Below are 18032 nucleotides of genomic sequence, written 5' to 3'. Positions count from 1 at the left end.
GGCCAGCCGGCACGGCTCCCACCCCTTCGCAGCTCACCAGGTGGCTTTCCACGTGGGTATCTCGTGGACTTAAGGTGGAGATACCTGCCCCCTCGCGGTTGCCCGTTCTTCCTTCTCCATCGTGGGTGACGGTCCAGGAGCAGACGACAGCAGCCTGGGGGATACTGAGCAAGAACGAAATGGCAGGCAGCTAACTGCCACCTTACGCGTAGGACAGCAGGGTGCCGACACTGCCCGGGACAAATGTGACGGCAGAGCCCCGGCCCTCAGCGTCCCCGGCAGCTTTCCTGGGGGCCAGAGCACGCCCTCTGTGGAAGTCACTGGTCCCCACCACTCTGTCCTCACTGACTGCCAGCTTTCAGCACAGGACCAACCCCAAAGGCCAGATGTGCCCCCCAGACCTGTCACATAGCCTGCCCTGCTTCTGCATAGACCCCCTGCTCTGCCTTCTCCCCCCTGCAGCTTCCCTGTGCCCAGCTCTGAGTGAGCCACCCCTGCTCGGTCTCATCCAAGGGTCTTCATTGGCTTCCACACTTCCCTTTGTCATTCAGGACTTTGAAACCGCAGGAGTGCCTCTTCCTTCCCTCGCCAAGGCCAAGTCCGTGAGAGTGGTGTTTTCACACTTTCTTGGTCGCCCTCCAGGTGACAGTGCCTTTCTACTACGCCTAGGGCGACCGCTGCTCTCAGCAGATGCTAGCCCGTGCAAGGACATGGCTTGCGTGGGCCATGACTCTCCACGGCGGCTGGTCTGGCCAGTGGATTGACTGAGACCAAGCTGGGCCAGCAGGAGCGTGCCCAGAGCCCATTGGAGCCCCATGATAGCAGGGTGGGCAGGACGTGGGCTGGGTGCCCTGTGCCAGCAGCATAAAGAATTGCTCTTAGCACCTGCTGCCTGCAATGGCCTCACGGCACAGCTTTTGCCTTTAGGGTTCTAGGAATGATGAAGCGAGCTCGGCTGCCTTAAGAAGTCAAGAAAAGCCCAAGGCAAGCTAGATACCACATCCAGCGCTGTCAGATAACTCAGCTCCTGTCCCCTGTGAATCACTGTGTTTCCAGGCCATGACGTTAAGAGCTCAGGGTTTCAGATAGCTGTGCCACTGACCCAGTAGTCCACTTGTGGAAAAGGACTCCTCTTATGCAGCGATGACCTTCATGGGGCTGCCGATGCTTTCGCTCGGGGGAACCAGGTCCACCCTAGGGCATGCGTGTGCCAGATGCGAGCATGAGAGTAGCTGTTCTCCAAACAGGGCCACCAGCAACAACTGTGGCTTCATGTTTGCTGGTCTCAGTGCTAGACATTGTTTTCTTGGTTGCCAGTTAAGAGAAAAATGAGCCACTTAACTCCTTCTTTCAGTAGAGTATGTTCCACTAAACTGCCCATATTTTTATTCCTCAAAAGAAACAGTAGCTTGTTAGATGTCCTTTCAAAGGAGGTGCGCCCTTGCCCTGTGAAACCGTGCTGTGCACGGTCCCCTGGCCATCTCCTCTCCCCTCTGCTGGTGCCCAATTAACTCCGATTAACCGACAACTCTAATTAATTGGACTCATTTGCTGCTGTTGACTTCGGAAAGAATGGGGCATATTCATTTGCTTCTTATTTAAAAACTCTTGCTTTCACTAAAAACATATTAACATAGATCTCATCTGTTGTCAGAGGAATAGGAAAAGAAAGGAAGGTTTAAGTAGTAATAGTATACTGTAGAGAGGAAATGTAAACGTTAGGATTAAGGTCATAACTGATTTTTTCCCCTTAATTTCTAGTAATAAGTCTATATATGTCATTATTGAAGTTAAGCTTTTCTTAAAGGTATTCCATTAAAAAAAATTTTTTTAATGTTTATTTTTGAGAGAGAAAGAGAGACAAAGTGTGAGCACGGGAGGGGCAGGGAGAGAGAGGAAGACACAGAATCCAAAGCAGGCTGCAGCCTCTGAGCCCTCCATGGGGCTCGAACTCCAGAATCGTGAGATCATGACCTGAGCCAAAGTCAGATGCTTGACCAACTGAGCCAACCAGTCGCCTCAAAGGTGAGCCGTTTTTAAAATCAGCGGCTTTGTAAAGCACAGGGCTTCAGTAAAAACAGTACGTCAGCTCTGTGGGTTTCCACTCTAGCGCAGTCGCGACTTCCCCGGGGGTGCCTTCTAAAACTCACCCTGCAGGGCCCACCCCCAATTTCTGACTCTCCAGAATATCTGGTCATCAACTACGGATCACCTCCAACATGCTATCAAAACAGCTTAGGAAAAGGACACGCCCACTTACATCAAATGGCATCGTACGCTGAGTATTTGTCATTAAAGCTGTGTCACCGTTAAAATGCGTACTGTCCTCTGCATTCAGAAACACTGCTGCAGTTCTCAGTCCTCCCGTCTTCTGGTTGGGACCGTTTCGTCTTCAGTGAGGCTGGGCTCTCCCATCTGAAAAGGTATTCATATCTTCAGGACACCCACCTATCTGTCATTATCACACAAATCACTGGCTGTTGATCACCCCCTGCCCCCTTTTTGTAATTGGAAATCATCAAAGTATGACTATTCTGGAGACACATGAAGTCTGGAAAAAGCATTATGTTGCTTTGTTGTAGTGTTCAGGGTATGCAAGGTATGACTGCCTGGCAAGCAGTAATCGATGTGTGTCAGAATCCCTTTTCCGAAACTCGTGGAGCCAGTCGTATCTCGGTTTTTAAGTTACCGGTGTTAAAAACCATTACAGGGGCGCCTGGGTGGCTTGGTCGGTTAAGCATCCGACTTCGGCTCAGGTCATGATCTCGCGGTCCGTGAGTTCGAGCCCCGCGTCGGGCTCTGTGCTGACAGCTCAGAGCCTGGAGCCTGTTTCAGATTCTGTGTCTCCCTCTCTCTCTGCCCCTCCCTTGTTCATGCTCTGTCTCTCTCTGTCTCAAAAATAAATAAATGTTAAGAAAAAAAAATTTAAAAACATTACAATGCACATGTTCCGTGAGATACACGCTCTCAGTACGGCAGTGTCTGGGGCAGGACCCGTGAGCAAACCCACAGGTGTTTCTATAGAGAAGTGTGTGAATATTCGCACTGTGATAAATAATAAACAGTCCCCCCACCCCTCGTGCCAGTCCAGGTCAGGTTTTGCTGCTAAATGCAGACTTTTCACTGCAGAAGCGTATGGATGAAGCGATTGTACGTGAGGGCTCATGTTTGTGTACCCAGCCGGGCAGGTACTTAACAAGTGTATGAAGCTGGCTCCATATGCCTGGAGGAAGGTGTCACCGTCTTGTGAGTGCACTGCAGATACTTAATGGTTTGGTATTTTGTTATTATGTAAAACATTTTGCAGGAGGCAGTGTGGCTTCTCAGATTAAAGAGGTCTTGCCGTGCAGAGAAAGCAGCTCTTGTGGTCTCGGAACTCAGACACGCAGGTGCCAGGCAGGTGTCCCCCACCCCCACCCCCAAGGGGGTTCCAGACGATGATGCTGGAGTTTGCCCAGCCAGCCACTGCACTCACAGCTCAGCATGGACTATTGTACTTGAGTGACGCAACCATCCCCCTTACCATCCCCATTCTACAGGTGGGTAACCCGAGGACCAGCCGAGGGCCGAGCACCTGTTTGAAGATTTCAGTGACTTGTGAAGTGCAGGGCGGTGTCCGAAACCCAGGGACCTCCCACAGCGGGAGTCTTGTCACACCCAGCCCTGCAGGCCAGCCCTGGCAGTGTGCCACCACTCCCTGGGGAAGACACTACAAGTCTGGAAGGCTAAGAAACCCGCCCCAGGACTGGCAGCTAACATGTGGCCGAGCTGGGACTTTACTACTCAACTTTGAGATTGCTGATCTCCGCAATTTCTCCCAATACTTCATTCCAGCTCTGGGCTGGAAACGACAACGGGGGTGGGCGGAGGAATCAGGGCTCAGCATGCTCGTCCGTGACACATGGGTTAAGGTGTTTTGCTATGAAGCAGTGCAAGTTCTTGTTCTAAAACTGGAATTAGGTGCTCGTTTGCAGGCTGGGGTGCAGCTCCCTGCGTCGGAGATGTGGAGAGACACCCTTTATGGGGTGTCTCTTTATGGGGTAAAATGCAAAGCGTCACCGTCCTCTGGGAGCCAGGGATCGAGTCAGCAAACATGTAAATACATTCTCAGGGATGAAAAGATGACAGTGACCACGTTACCAGCGCAGAACCTTGGTGTCAGAGACCCCCGTGCAGGCCAGCAGGGTCTCCACGCCAGCCTTGCTGCACGTGAGGTGTAGACACGCCTTCAGCCGCAGCTCTGTGAATTTAGGCTTGAATGTGTCCCCGGGAGGGCGGCCCGCTGTCCGCGATGACACCCGCCTTCTGGCCACCGCGTCCCGGTTTGCCGGGTTCCGGTCTCCGGTCTGAAGCCCACCTGTCACCGCTCACCTGATGGCCTCACCTGCAGCCAGTGCCCGGCGGTGGTGCCCGGGCTCTGGGCTCTGGGCTCTGTCTTGCGCAGAAAGGGCGGTGCTTTGCAAAGCACGCTTTTCCCACACTCCTCAGTTGGGCAGCAACTTCTGCGGCTGTAACGCATTACGGTGCTGTTCTCCCGAAAAATAACAGACGCGTGAGTTGAACGCGTTGGCCCGGGCTCGCTTGTGCACAGCGGAGCTCACGCACCTGACACTTGCCCTGCTGCTTTTCATGCTCCTTTTAGGGATTTCTTTCCCCTTTCAGAACACTGTCCCTTTGCTTGGAAGCATGGTGTCATGAGCCTGCGAAGGCATGCTCGGATGTGAGGACTCTAATAACTTGTTTAGAGTCTCGCTTATTCACCCGGACTTTGGGATGATTTTGTCCAAACTGTGAACAAGAGTGGTCTGCCCAGCCCCCTACAGATAGGTAATCCCGCAGCTCGGCGTCTTGTGAGTTAAAAGCTCTGACACGCGGCTTTAAGTGCACACTGCTGAAAGCGTTTTCGGAGGCCACCGTGTCGTTTCTGGCTTGGGGATTATTATTTCCTCCGCGCTCTCCTCTTCATCGTCATCCACTTGCTTTACCCAGACGCCCCGAGCAGGACCCGCATCTTTCTGCCCGGGTTCTGCCCCTTCTTCTCTCCTGCGCAGCCTCGCGTTTGAACTCGGCTGTGCGCGTGTACGTGTGCGTGAACAGGCGTGCAAACGTACGTACGTCTAGACATGTGTACGGCTGTGCGTGTACTTGTACGTGAACACGCGCGCGAACGTAGGTACGTCAAGAGGTGTGTACGGCCGAGCGCGCGTACGTGAACACGCGTGTGAACGTACGTACGTCTAGATGTGTGTACGGCTGGGCGCGCGTACGTGTACGTGAACACGCGTGCGAATGTACGTCTAGACGTGTGTACGGCTGGGCGCGCGTATGTGTGTGTGCACACACGTGCGAATGTACGTCTAGACGTGTGTACGGCTGGGCGCGCGTACGTGTGCGTGAACACGCGTGCGAACGTACGTACATCTAAATGTGTGTACGGCTGGGCGCGTGTACGTGAACACGTGCGCGAACGTACGTATGTCTAGGCGTGTGAACGTATGTATGTCTAGACGTGTGTACAGCTGGGCGCGCATACGTGAACACGCGCATACGTGAACACGCGCGCGAAGGTACGTACGTCAAGACGTATGTACGGCTGGGCGCGCGTACGTGCACACGCGTGTGAATGTGCCTAGGTCTAGATGTGTGTATTGAGTCCTGCGTTCCAGCACGGCCACCACAGACCTCTCCCGCTCCCCATTTTCCTTGCCGCTGCGGGTGCTAGGTTTGCAGATGCTGGCTCCCAAGCAGATGACGACGTGCTGTGTAGGCCTCCTCGCAAACTCTGCTTTCCTCTGGGCACCTGGGCTCAGCGTCTCCAAAACGCACGCAGCCGCCTGTGGCGTCCCTGCTCCTCCGGTGCTTGCCTTTGCCAGACGTTCACGAGATCGCGGGGGCCACCGTGCACCGGAAATGCTGTGTTCCGGCAGGCCGCGGAGGCGTTAGCTGGCCTTTCAGCGACCTGACCTTTCTACCCGGGTCCACACTGGACACAGGGATGACGCTCCAGCATTAAGGAGCCCTCCCTGAGACGCAGATAGTGTTGGCTTTTTTTTTAAGTGTTTGTGTGTTTTTGAGAGAGAGAGACAAGAGCTGGAGTGGGGGAAGGGCAGCGAGAGAGGGAGACACAGAATCCAAAGCAGGTTCCAGACCCCGAGCTGTCCGCACAGAGCCTGATGCAGGGCTCGAACTCATGAACCACGAGATCATGACCTGGGCGGAAGCCTGACGCTCAACCGACTGAGCCCCCCCCCCCCCCGGGCCCCCTAGTATCGCTACTATTAACACTATGCAATTATTCAACATGTAAGGACGTAAACATAGATAAGTGTAAATGGAGCAAGTACCATTTATCATGCTGTGTCTAATTTACAATATAGTACGTGTTAGCGGTAACACTATAATTATTACCAGTCATACAATTCAGTGCTTGTTAACCTCGAGAGGCCCTGGGATGCTAACTCAGTTGTCTGAGGCTTTACTGGTAAAAACTCCCCACCCAGGATCCAATTCCCGGAGTGGCCTTTCACCATGACATGATACAGCCTCGTGAAATAATGGGAAATAGATGTACTGGTCTCTGCTCCCAGGTACAGGCACTGGGTTTCTAAAGCCCCCGAAACGTCCTAACTAATGAGATCACTAGGTGTATCTTTGTTCTTTAAATTTTTTAAAACGTTTATTTATTTTGGAGAGGCAGAGCATGAGCAGGGGAGGGGCAGAGAGAGGAGACAGAATTGGAAGCAGGCTCCAGGCTCCGAGCTGTCAGCACAGAGCCCGACATGGGGCTTGAACTCCATGAACCGTGAGATCATGACCTGAGCCGAAGTCGGACGCCCAACCGACTGAGCCACCCAGGTGCCCCTGGAGCATCTTTGTTTCTAGTGTTTGCTCTCTGAGCCTGCTTCCTCACACAGCTCGTACATTCCTTGTTGTTCCCTGGGTGACAGGAGCATCTTCTGCTCTATGGAGACAATCCTGGGTGGGCTCCTGCATGGGAGGCTGGTCAGCAGAAAGTCCAACCCACGCTGGCAACCTCGGAGCTTTGATTGCATCCCCATCGTGTAGTCAGGGGACCAGGGCTGGCAGAGGGGTTGATAACCTCATGCGTCCGTCACAAAGGCTTCACCTCAATCCCGATTACGCATGTCCTGAGAACTTCCTGACTGTAGAGCACGTCAAGGGGCCAGGAGAATGGCACACTGGAGGACGGGGGGAGCTCCATGCCCTTCCCTGCACACCTGGCCCTACACATCTGTTCCTTGTGGATGTTCCTATGTGTCCTTTGTCATATCCTTTTACAATACGCCGCGGAGCAGTAAGTAAACTGTTTTCCTGAGCTCTGGGAGCAAATCAGTGGAACCCAAGAGGGGCTCATGGGAGCCTCCCATCTATAGCAGCTTGGTCGGAAGCACAGGTGACCAGAGACTTGGGATTGGCATTGAGGTCGGGGTTGGGGACAGGCTTGTGGGACTGAGCCCCTTCTCTTTTAAATACAACCAGTACACAATGTCCTGTTAGTTTCGGTTGAATGCACAATGTCTGTCCTGTTAGTTTCAGGTGTACATCATAGTGATTCTGTATTTTTATCTATTGCAAAATGATCCCCACGATAGGTGCGGTTTCCATCTATCACCATGCAGTTATTACACGATGTTTGACTGTATTCCCCATGTGGGACCACTTGCCTATCTCATAACTGAACTTTCTACCTCTGAATCCTCTTCATCTGTTTCGCTCCACCCACCTCCCTGCTGGTGACCACCAGTTCTCTGTATTTAAATTTTTGTAAATATTTATTTATTTGGAGAGAGAGAGAGACAGCAGGGCACAGTCAGGCAGAGACAGAAAGAGAGAATCCCAAGCAGGCTGTGCACTGTGGGCACAGTGCCTGACACAGGGCTCGATCCCATGAACTGTGAGATCATGACCTGAGCTGAAATCAGCAGGCAGACCCTTAACTGACTGACCCAGCCAGGCGCCCCTCTGTCCTCTGTATTTAAGAGTCTGTTTCCTTTGTTTTCTCGTCTCTTTCCGAAATTCCACATATAAAGGAAATTCTATAATATCTGTCTTTGTCTGACTTTGCATAACACCGTGTAGTCTGTCCATGTTTTCGCAAATGGCAAGATTTCTTTTTATTGGTTAATTTTTTAGTGTTTATTTTTGAGAGAGAGAGAGAGACAAGAGTGTGAGCAGGGGAGGGGCAGAGAGAGAGAGGGAGACAGAATCTGAAACAGGCTCCAGGCTCTGAGCTGTCAGCACAGAGCCCGACACGGGGCTTGAACCCACGAACAGTGAGATCATGACCTGAGCTGAAGTCGGCCGCTTCACTGACTGAGCCACCCAGGCACCCCTCTTCTTGGTTTTCTTCTCCTTCTTCTTCTCTTTCTCCTCCTCCTTCTCCTCCTCCTCCCCCTCCTCCTCCCCCTCCTCCTCCTCCTCCTCCTCCTCCTCCTCCTCCTCCTCCTTCTTTTTGATGGCCAGGAAGTATTTTGTTATGTATGCCACATCTCTACCCATTCAGGTACAGATGGGCACTTAGGCTGCTTCTGTATCTTGGCTGTTGTAAATAATGCTGCACTGAACATAGGGGTACAGATGTTGTTTTGAACTAGCGTTTTTATTTTTTCAGATTAATACTCACAAGTAGGATTGCTGGACTGTGTAGACATCCTGTTCTTTTTTAAGAACCTCCATACTGTTTTCCACAGTGGCTGCACCAGTTTGCATTCCCACCAACGGTGCACGAGGGTTCTGTTTTCTCCACATCTTCACCAACGCTTGTTAACATTTTTGGTGACAGCCAGTCTGACTGGTGTGAGCTGCTGTGTCCTTGCACTTTGGGACTGCCCGTTACCTGTGGGACCTGCCTCTGTATACGCTGTCCGAATTGAGTTGAACTGTGGGATCCCGGCTGGTGTCACGGACTTGTGTGCTGTGGGAAAGACCCCCTCCACACCCACGCACACAGCAGGCATCAGAAGCGCTGAGACGTGCAGTGTGAGAAAGGAGGGGAAACACAGGCCTGTACAGGCTGTTCCGTTCTCATGCGGGAGCTTCTCAGTGGCCCCCGTGGCCAGGCGCCCCTGCAGTGAGGACAGACCCAGGGACAGTGGATGTGTCCCCCCACTGCAGAGGGCCGTTCACACAACCGTCATGTTCTGCCCTCTAGAGGCAGCTTCTGTCCCAGGGACGGTGTCACGTGATAGCACACAGATGTCACCACCCCATGTGCACATTTCGGCTCAGATACACGCACGTTTATGTCAGAGACCCTTTAACCACAGTGAGGGCTTACTTCCGTTCCCGTGTTGTCACTTTCCAGATCAGGCTGCAAAGACGCTCCAGCAAACAGACAGCAGGCAGCCAGGCCGTTGCTCCCGCGGCATGACCTGTGCGGTTTCCAGCACTTCCGTATGACTCCACACCGCTGGCCTACACTGCACCCCACGTGCTTATCTGATAGAGTCCGTGTTCACGCAGCACGCATCCTAAGCATTGCCGTGTCTTTGTTCCTGCAGATACCGAACGGCTGTATTCGGTGGTGTTCCAAGAAATATGTGATCGCTACGGAAAGAAATACAGTTGGGACGTCAAGTCCCTTGTTATGGGAAAGAAGGCATCAGAGGCGGCACAGATCATAATAGACGTCCTGCAGCTCCCGATGACCAAAGAGGAGCTGCTGGAGGAAAGCCAGACGAAGTTGAAAGAGGTGTTCTCCACGGCCGCCCTGATGCCAGGTACCGCCCCCTCCCAGCTACGGGGTTACATGTGTGCGCGTTCGCGGTGTCGTTGTAAGTCACAGACGGCGGCCAGTGTAGGCCTTGGGTAGTGACGACTTCTGTCTCCAGACCTTCTCAGAAACAGCTCTTCTTGTTTGAGGCTCACAGGTCATCCGGACAGAGTTTGCTCAATCACGTGCTACGATTCCATTTTGTCTTTTCAGGGGCTTTTTAAAATAACATACATTCCCTTCTTGAGGTTCAAAAATGTTTGAACAGTATTTGTTTCTTTTTTTTTTTTTTTAATCTTTATTTATTTTTGAGGGAGAGAGACAGCACGGAAGCAGGGGATGCTCAGGGAGACACAGGATCCAAAGCAGGCTCCAGGCTCTGAGCTGTCAGCACAGAGCCCGACGACAGGCTCGAACTCACAGACTGTGAGATCATGACCTGAGCTGAAGTCAGACGCTCAACCCACTGAGCCACCCAGGCACCCCTGTACCTTTTTTTTTTTAATAATTTTTTAAAAATGTTTATTTATATTTGGGAGAGAGAGAGAGACAGAGTGTGAGCGGAGGAGGGGTATAGAGAGGGAGACACAGAGTCCGAAGCAGGCTCCAGGCTCTGAGCTGTCAGCACAGAGCCCGACAGGGGGCTCAAATCCACAAACCGTGAGATCATGACCTGAGCCAAAGTCAGACACCTAACTGACTGAGACACCCAGGCTCCCGTATTTCAATATTATCTAAGATTATATTCAAGACAGGATTGCTTCAGAGTTTAGTAGGTAGCCTTGCCTTTTCCTGTTCAAAACCAGGTACAGGATTGTTTCAGTGAATATTTAAACTTTAGCAAATTAATGTTAAACCAGCTAAATCTCGCCCAAGAAGCTTAAGTTTTTTTTTTTAAGTTAAAGGCATAATTCATTTTCAACATGTCTGTTTCTATGCCCTTCACCCCTTTCTTTACTTGTTTTCCTTTGAAAGCAAAGATAACTTTTCTCCCTTGGGGCTTGTTAGCTAAGGATCGATCAAAACTGAATTGCCTGCTGTTTCTTGCTCAAAGTGAGAAGGTCAAGAATGTTCTAGATTACAGGGCTGAAAGATGCTTAAAAATGGAGTGCTCTTTTAAGAGTCTTCCAGAAAGAAAGGTGAACACTCCATCTTTGGAAGAAGACCTGATATGAGGGGAGAAAAAAAAAAAATTGTAGTCACTGCAGTAATTTTGGGTTTAAAATTGTATCGATGGAATGCGTGGCTTTTTTTTTTTTTTTTTAATATTTATACATATATCCAAAAGTGCAAATTGACTATTCCCTGGAACTAGAGAATTTCCTGTAAGGCTGTGCTAATCCCAGTGATGTGTCACATAGTAACCATGTGGGCTTTGCTTGGATGACACATATATCTGACCCTCAGGCGTGGGTACAAGCTCTGTCATACACACCGTCTGTAACTTTGCATAGTGAGTTTCCCTGACGAGCCTTAATGATGAAACACATCCAGGCAGTTCATTCGTATTAATCCTGGTAAGAGACACACAGGATAAAAGTTACATGTCATCCGTCTGTCAGTGTCCAGTCTGGGGGTGCTAAGTAGGTTTACACTGTTGGGCCACGGTCCCCAGCAGCCATGTCTAAAACTTCTTCATCTTGCAGAACAGAATCTGTGTCCCCATGAACCATGAAGTCCCCATTCGGCCCTCCGTCCACCCCTGGAACCATGATTCTACGTTCTGTCTGTCACTGTGCCTTGTGTCTGTGTGTATTCTAGGTACCTCATATAGGAGGACACACACAGGGTTTGTCCTTTTGTGACTGGCTTTTCCAACTTGGCATAACGTCCTCACCGTTTTTTCAAGTTGGAGCATGTGACAGGATTTCCGCTCCCCCCAGCCCCTCCAGCCTTTTTTTGTGTGTGTGTGTGTTTATCCACGCATCTGGTGACACTCATTTGAGTTGTTTTCTCTCCGTGGCTGTTGCAAATAATGCTGCTGTGCACATTGGGGTACACCTATCTCTCTGAGACCGTGATTTCAGTTTTTGTGGTTCCATAGCCAGAAGTGGGATTGGCAGATTATATGGCAGTTCTGTGGTCAGTCTCCTGAGGAACCGCCAGACTGTTTTCCTGAGTGGCTGGACCATGCTGTCCTCCCTCCGACTGTCCACAACTGTTGCATTTTCACCAACACGTGTTGTTTTCTGTGGGTCTCGCTTGCTGTTGTTTGTAGCCACCCGAAGAAATGAGAGGTATTGACTCACTGTCCTTTTGATTTGCATGTCTCTGAGGATGACGGATGCAGGGCATCAGCTCATAGGCTTTGGCTGCTTTCGTGTCTTCCGTGGAGAAATGTTTGTTTAGTCCTGTGCTCGTTTTTATTTTTTTATTTTTTTTTTAATTTTATTTTATTTTTTAATCTTTTTTTTTTTTAACGTTTTTATTTATCCTTGAGACAGAGAGAGACAGAGCATGAATGGGGGAGGGTCAGAGAGAGGGAGACACAGAATTGAAACAGGCTCCGGGCTCTGAGCTGTCAGCACAGGGGCCCGATGCGGGGCTCGAACTCACGGACCGCGAGATTGTGACCTGAGCTGAAGTCGGCGCTCAACCGACTGAGCCACCCAGGCGCCCACTGTGCTCGTTTTTAAAACAGGGTTCACATTGGGTTGTTGTTACGTTGTAGGAGTCCTCTATGTGTTCTGGATAAACCCCTTATCAGATACATGCTTTGCAAATTTTTACGTTTCCTATTTCCTGGGTGGCGCTTTTCCCCATCTTTTTTTTTTTTTTTTTTTTTTTTCAACGTTTTTTATTTATTTTTGGGACAGAGAGAGACATAGCATGAACGGGGAAGGGTCAGAGAGAGAGGGAGACACAGAATCGGAAACGGGCTCCAGGCTCTGGGCCATCAGCCCAGCCCAGAGCCTGACGCGGGGCTCGAACTCACGGACCGCGAGATCGTGACCTGGCTGAAGTTGGACGCTTAACCGACTGCGCCACCCAGGCGCCCCTGCGCTTTTCCCCATCTTGATTGTGTCCTTTGATGTGCAGAATTAAAAAAAAAATCTCTTTTAATGTTTGTTTATTTTTGAGAGAGAGAGAGAGAGAGAGAGAGAAAGAGAGAGACAGGGTGCGAGCAGAGGAGCGGCAGAGAGAGGGAGACACAGAATCCGAAGCAGGCTCCAGGCTCTGAGCTGTCAGCACAGAGCCCCACGTGGGTCTTGAGCCCACAAACCGTGAAACCAGGACCTAAGCCGAAGTTAGATGCTTAACCGACTGAGCCACCCAGGTGCCCCTCATGTGCAGAATTTTTTAAGATTGATGCAGTTCCATTTTGCCATGTTTGCTCTTACTGCCTGTGCTTTTGGTGTCCTATCCAAGACATTACAAAATCCAACTTCATAAACGTTTACCATGTTTTCTTCTAAGAATTTTCTACTTAGGTCTTTAATTTTGAGTTGATCTTTGTATGTAGGATAAGGGTGTGACTTCATTCTTTTGCGTGTGGATAGCCCGTAGTCCCGATTTGGTGGGAATTTGTTGAAGAGACGGCCATTTCCCTAACGAATGCATCTTGTTGAAGATCATTCACTCCTATGTGTGAGGGTTTATTTCTGTGCTTTCTGTTCTGTTCCGTTGGTCTGTATGGCGCTACCACATTGCTTCGACTGTTATAACTTTATGTTTTCAAATCAAGAAGTGCAAAACCTCCAACTTTTATTTTTCCTTTTCAGTATTTTTTTTTAATTTTAATTTTTTAATTTTTTATGTTTTATTAATTTTTCTTTAACGTTTATTTATTTTTGAGACAGAAAGAGGCAGAGCATGAACAAGGGAGGGGCAGAGAGAGAGGGAGACACAGAATCCAAAACAGGCTCCAGGCTTCGAGCTGTCAGCACAGAGCCCGAAGCGGGGCTTGAACTCACGGACCGTGAGATCATGACCTGAGCCGAAGTCGGAAGCTTAACCGACCGAGCCACCCAGGCGCCCCTAATTTTAATTTTTTTTAAACAATTTATTGTTGAGAGAGAGAGACAGAGCACGAGCAGGGTACAGAGGGGTAGAGAGAGACGGAAACACAGAATCCGAAGCAGGTTCCAGGCTCCCAGCTGTCAGCACACAGCCTGACGCGGGGCTCGAATTCGTGAACCCGACATCATGACCTGAGCCAAAGTCCAACACAACTGACTGAGTCACCCAGGCATCCTTTCCTTTTCAGTATTTTTATGGCTATTCAGAGTCCTTGAGAGTCTAGGTAAATTTTAGGATGGATTTCTGTATTTATGCAAAAAATGTTAGTAGGATTTTGGTATTGATTGCTTAGAATCTGCATATTGCTTTGGGTAGTGTGGACATTTCAGATTTTCTACTTCATGACATGGGATGTTTGTCATAATATTTGTGTCTTTCCTTTTTTTCAGCAGTGATTTATAGTTACAGTGAACAAGTCTTTCACTGTCTTAAAAAATGTATTCTTTTTTGATGTATTATAAAGGGAATTGTTTTGAATTTCTTTTCAGATTGTTCACAGTGACTGTATAGAAATTGAACTGATTTTTGCATGTTGACTTTTGTCTCCTGCCATGTTGTTGAATGTGTTTATTAGCTCTAACAGTTTTGTGTGTGTGTTTGGAATCTTTAGGTTTTTTTTTTTTACAAAGAGGATCATGCCATCTGTGAACAAAGATAACTTTGCTTTTTCCTTTACAATTTGGATGCCTCTTGTTTCTTTTTCTTGCCTAATTGCTCTGGCTAGGACTTCTAGTACTATGCATAGAAGTGACAAGAGAAAGCATCATTCTCTTGTTCCTGATCTCAGAGGAAGAGCTTTCAACCTTTTTTAATTAAGTATGATGTTAGCTGTGAGCTTTCATATAAGGCCTTTGTTATATTGAAGTAGTTTTAGTTTTAGCTTTATCGTACCTAGTTTTCTTTTTCCCAGTTTGAGTTGTTTATATGATGAAAAGGTATTGAGTTTTGTCAGATGCATTTTCCATACCAATTTATGTGGCTTTTGTCCTTCATTTTGCCAATATGGTGTATCACATCGATTTTTGTGTGTTGAACCCCCTTATACTCCGGGAATAAGCTCCACTTGGTCATAGTGTATAATCCTTTTAATACGCTGCTGAAATCAGTTTGCTAGTATTTTGTTGAGTATTTCTGCATCAGTATTCGTTATAGATATCAGTATATAATTTTCTTGTAGTGTTTTTGTCTGGTTTTCCTGTGAGGGTAAGCTTGGTCTCATAGAATGAGCGTATGTATCCTCCTCTTCCAGTTTTTGGAGGAGTTTGAGGAGTATTGGTGTTAATTTCTCCTTAATTGTTTGGTAGACTTCACCAGTGATGGTTCTTTCTTGTTGGGAGGTTTCTGATTCCTGAACGAATATTCTTACTAGTTTTATATCTGATCAGGCTTTCTCTTTCTTGATTTGACCTTGATAGGGTCTCTGTTTCCAGCACTTTATTCATTTTTTTCTAGGTTACCCAGTTTGTTGGCATACACTTTTTAATATTATTGTTTTAAAACCTACCCCCTTCCCCCCCTCCCCGCCCCGTGGCACTGGTTTTAATGTCTCCTGTTTTCATTTCTGATTTTAGTTGTTTGAGCCTTCCCTGTTTTTTTTTTGTTTTGTTTTGTTTTGTTTTTTTTAGTTAATCTAGCTAAATATTTGTCTGAACAGTTATTTTTGACCTGGATTATTTTTCATTGTTTAACACACCAAGCACCGTCATGTATAAGCACACAAATAGCTTTTTTCTTTCTTTTTTTTTACTTTTTTTTATTTTTTTTATTTTTATTTTTTTTATTTTTTATTTTTTAATATATGAAATTTACTGTCAAATTGGTTTCCATACAACACCCAGTGCTCATCCCAAAAGGTGCCCTCCTCAATACCCATCACCCACCCTGCCCTCCCTCCCACCCCCCATCAACCCTCAGTTTGTTCTCAGTTTTTAACAGTCTCTTATGCTTTGGCTCTCTCCCACTCTAACCTCTTTTTTTTTTTTTTTCCCTTCCCCTCCCCCATGTGTTTCTGTTACGTTTCTCAGGATCCACATAAGAGTGAAACCATATGGTATCTGTCTTTCTCTGTATGGCTTATTTCACTTAGCATCACACTCTCCAGTTCCATCCACGTTGCTACAAAAGGCCATATTTCATTTTTTCTCATTGCCACGTAGTATTCCATTGTGTATGTAAACCACAATTTCTTTATCCATTCATCAGTTGATGGACATTTAGGCTCTTTCCATAATTTGGCTATTGTTGAGAGTGCTGCTATAAACATTGGGGTACAAGTGCCCCTATGCATCAGTACTCCTGTATCCCTTGGATAAATTCCTAGCAGTGCTATTGCTGGGTCATAGGGTAGGTCTATTTTTAATTTTCTGAGGAACCTCCACACTGCTTTCCAGAGCGGCTGCACCAATTTGCATTCCCACCAACAGTGCAAGAGGGTTCCCGTCTCTCCACATCCTCTCCAGCATCTATAGTCTCCTGATTTCTTCATTTTGGCCACTCTGACTGGCGTGAGGTGGTATCTGAGTGTGGTTTTGATTTGTATTTCCCTGATGAGGAGCGACGTTGAACATCTTTTCATGTGCCTGTTGGCCATCCGGATGTCTTCTTTAGAGAAGTGTCTATTCATGTTTTCTGCCCATTTCTTCACTGGGTTATTTGTTTTTCGGGTGTGGAGTTTGATGAGCTCTTTATAGATTTTGGATACTAGCCCTTTGTCCGATGTGTCATTTGCAAATATCTTTTCCCATTCCATTGGTTGCCTTTTAGTTTTGTTGGTTGTTTCCTTTGCTGTGCAGAAGCTTTTTATCTTCATAAGGTCCCAGTAATTCACTTTTGCTTTTAATTCCCTTGCCTTTGGGGATGTGCCGAGTAAGAGATTGCTACGGCTGAGGTCAGAGAGGTCTTTTCCTGCTTTCTCCTCTAAGGTTTTGATGGTTTCCTGTCTCACATTCAGGTCCTTTATCCATTTTGAGTTTATTTTTGTGAATGGTGTGAGAAAGTGGTCTAGTTTCAACCTTCTGCATGTTGCTGGTTCTCCCAGCACCATTTGTTAAAGAGACTGTCTTTTTTCCATTGGATGTTCTTTCCTGCTTTGTCAAAAATGAGTTGGCCATACGTTTGTGGGTCTAGTTCTGGGGTTTCTATTCGATTCCATTGGTCTATGTGTCTGTTTTTATGCCAATACCATGCTGTCTTGATGATGACAGCTTTGTAGTAGAGGCTAAAGTCTGGGATTGTGATGCCTCCTGCTTTGGTCTTCTTCAAAATTACTTTGGCTATTCGGGGCCTTTTGTGGTTCCATATGAATTTTAGGATTGCTTGTTCTAGTTTCGAGAAGAATGCTGGTGCAATTTTGATTGGGATTGCATTGAATGTGTAGATAGCTTTGGGTAGTATTGACATTTTCACAATATTTATTCTTCCAATCCATGAGCAGGGAATGTCTTTCCATTTCTTTATATCTTCTTCAATTACCTGCATAAGCTTTCTATAGTTTTCAGCATACAGATCTTTGACATCTTTGGTTAGATTTATTCCTAGGTATTTTATGCTTCTTGGTGCAATTGTGAATGGGATCAGTTTCTTTATTTGTCTTTCTGTTGCTTCATTGTTAGTGTATAAGAATGCAACTGATTTCTGTACATTGATTTTGTATCCAGCAACTTTGCTGAATTCATGTATCAGTTCTAGCAGACTTTTGGTGGAGTCTATCGGATTTTCCATGTATAATATCATGTCATCTGCAAAAAGCGAAAGCTTGACTTCATCTTTGCCAATTTGGATGCCTTTGATTTCCTTTTGTTGTCTGATTGCTGATGCTAGAACTTCCAGCACTATATTAAACAGCAGCGGTGAGAGTGGGCATCCCTGTCGTGTTCCTGATCTCAGGGAAAAAGCTCTCAGTTTTTCCCCATTGAGGATGATGTTAGCTGTGGGCTTTTCATAAATGGCTTTTATGATCTTTAAGTATGTTCCTTCTATCCCGACTTTCTCAAGGGTTTTTATTAAGAAAGGGTGCTGGATTTTGTCAAAGGCCTTTTCTGCATCGATTGACAGGATCATATGGTTCTTCTCTTTTTTTTTGTTAATGTGATGTATCATGTTGATCGATTTGCGAATGTTGAACCAGCCCTGCATCCCAGGAATGAATCCCACTTGATCATGGTGAATAATTCTTTTTACATGCTGTTGAATTCGATTTGCTAGTATCTTATTGAGAATTTTTGCATCCATATTCATCAGAGATATTGGCCTGTAGTTCTCTTTTTTTACTGGGTCTCTG

General features: G+C 47.5%; 1 protein-coding gene across 5 annotated transcripts in view; it reads left to right on the top strand.

Annotated features, from left to right (window-relative positions):
• Window positions 1-18032, top strand: part of PUDP (pseudouridine 5'-phosphatase) — a 665979-nt gene that overhangs the window by 29340 nt on the left and 618607 nt on the right. For all 5 annotated transcript variants that reach the window (XR_009257299.1, XR_009257300.1, XR_009257301.1 and 2 more), the window contains exon 2: window positions 9522-9740. Coding sequence is in view for 1 of the 5 variants with exons in the window: in XM_058714426.1 (XP_058570409.1) it covers window positions 9522-9740 (219 nt within the window). In the remaining 4 variants the exon portion in view is untranslated. The remainder of the gene's footprint in view (window positions 1-9521; window positions 9741-18032) is intronic.

Source organism: Neofelis nebulosa, chromosome X (assembly GCF_028018385.1).
Source record: "Neofelis nebulosa isolate mNeoNeb1 chromosome X, mNeoNeb1.pri, whole genome shotgun sequence".
NCBI lineage: Eukaryota > Metazoa > Chordata > Mammalia > Carnivora > Felidae > Neofelis > Neofelis nebulosa.
Note: the sequence above shows the minus strand (reverse complement) of the source record. Positions and strands in the feature narration are given on the sequence as shown.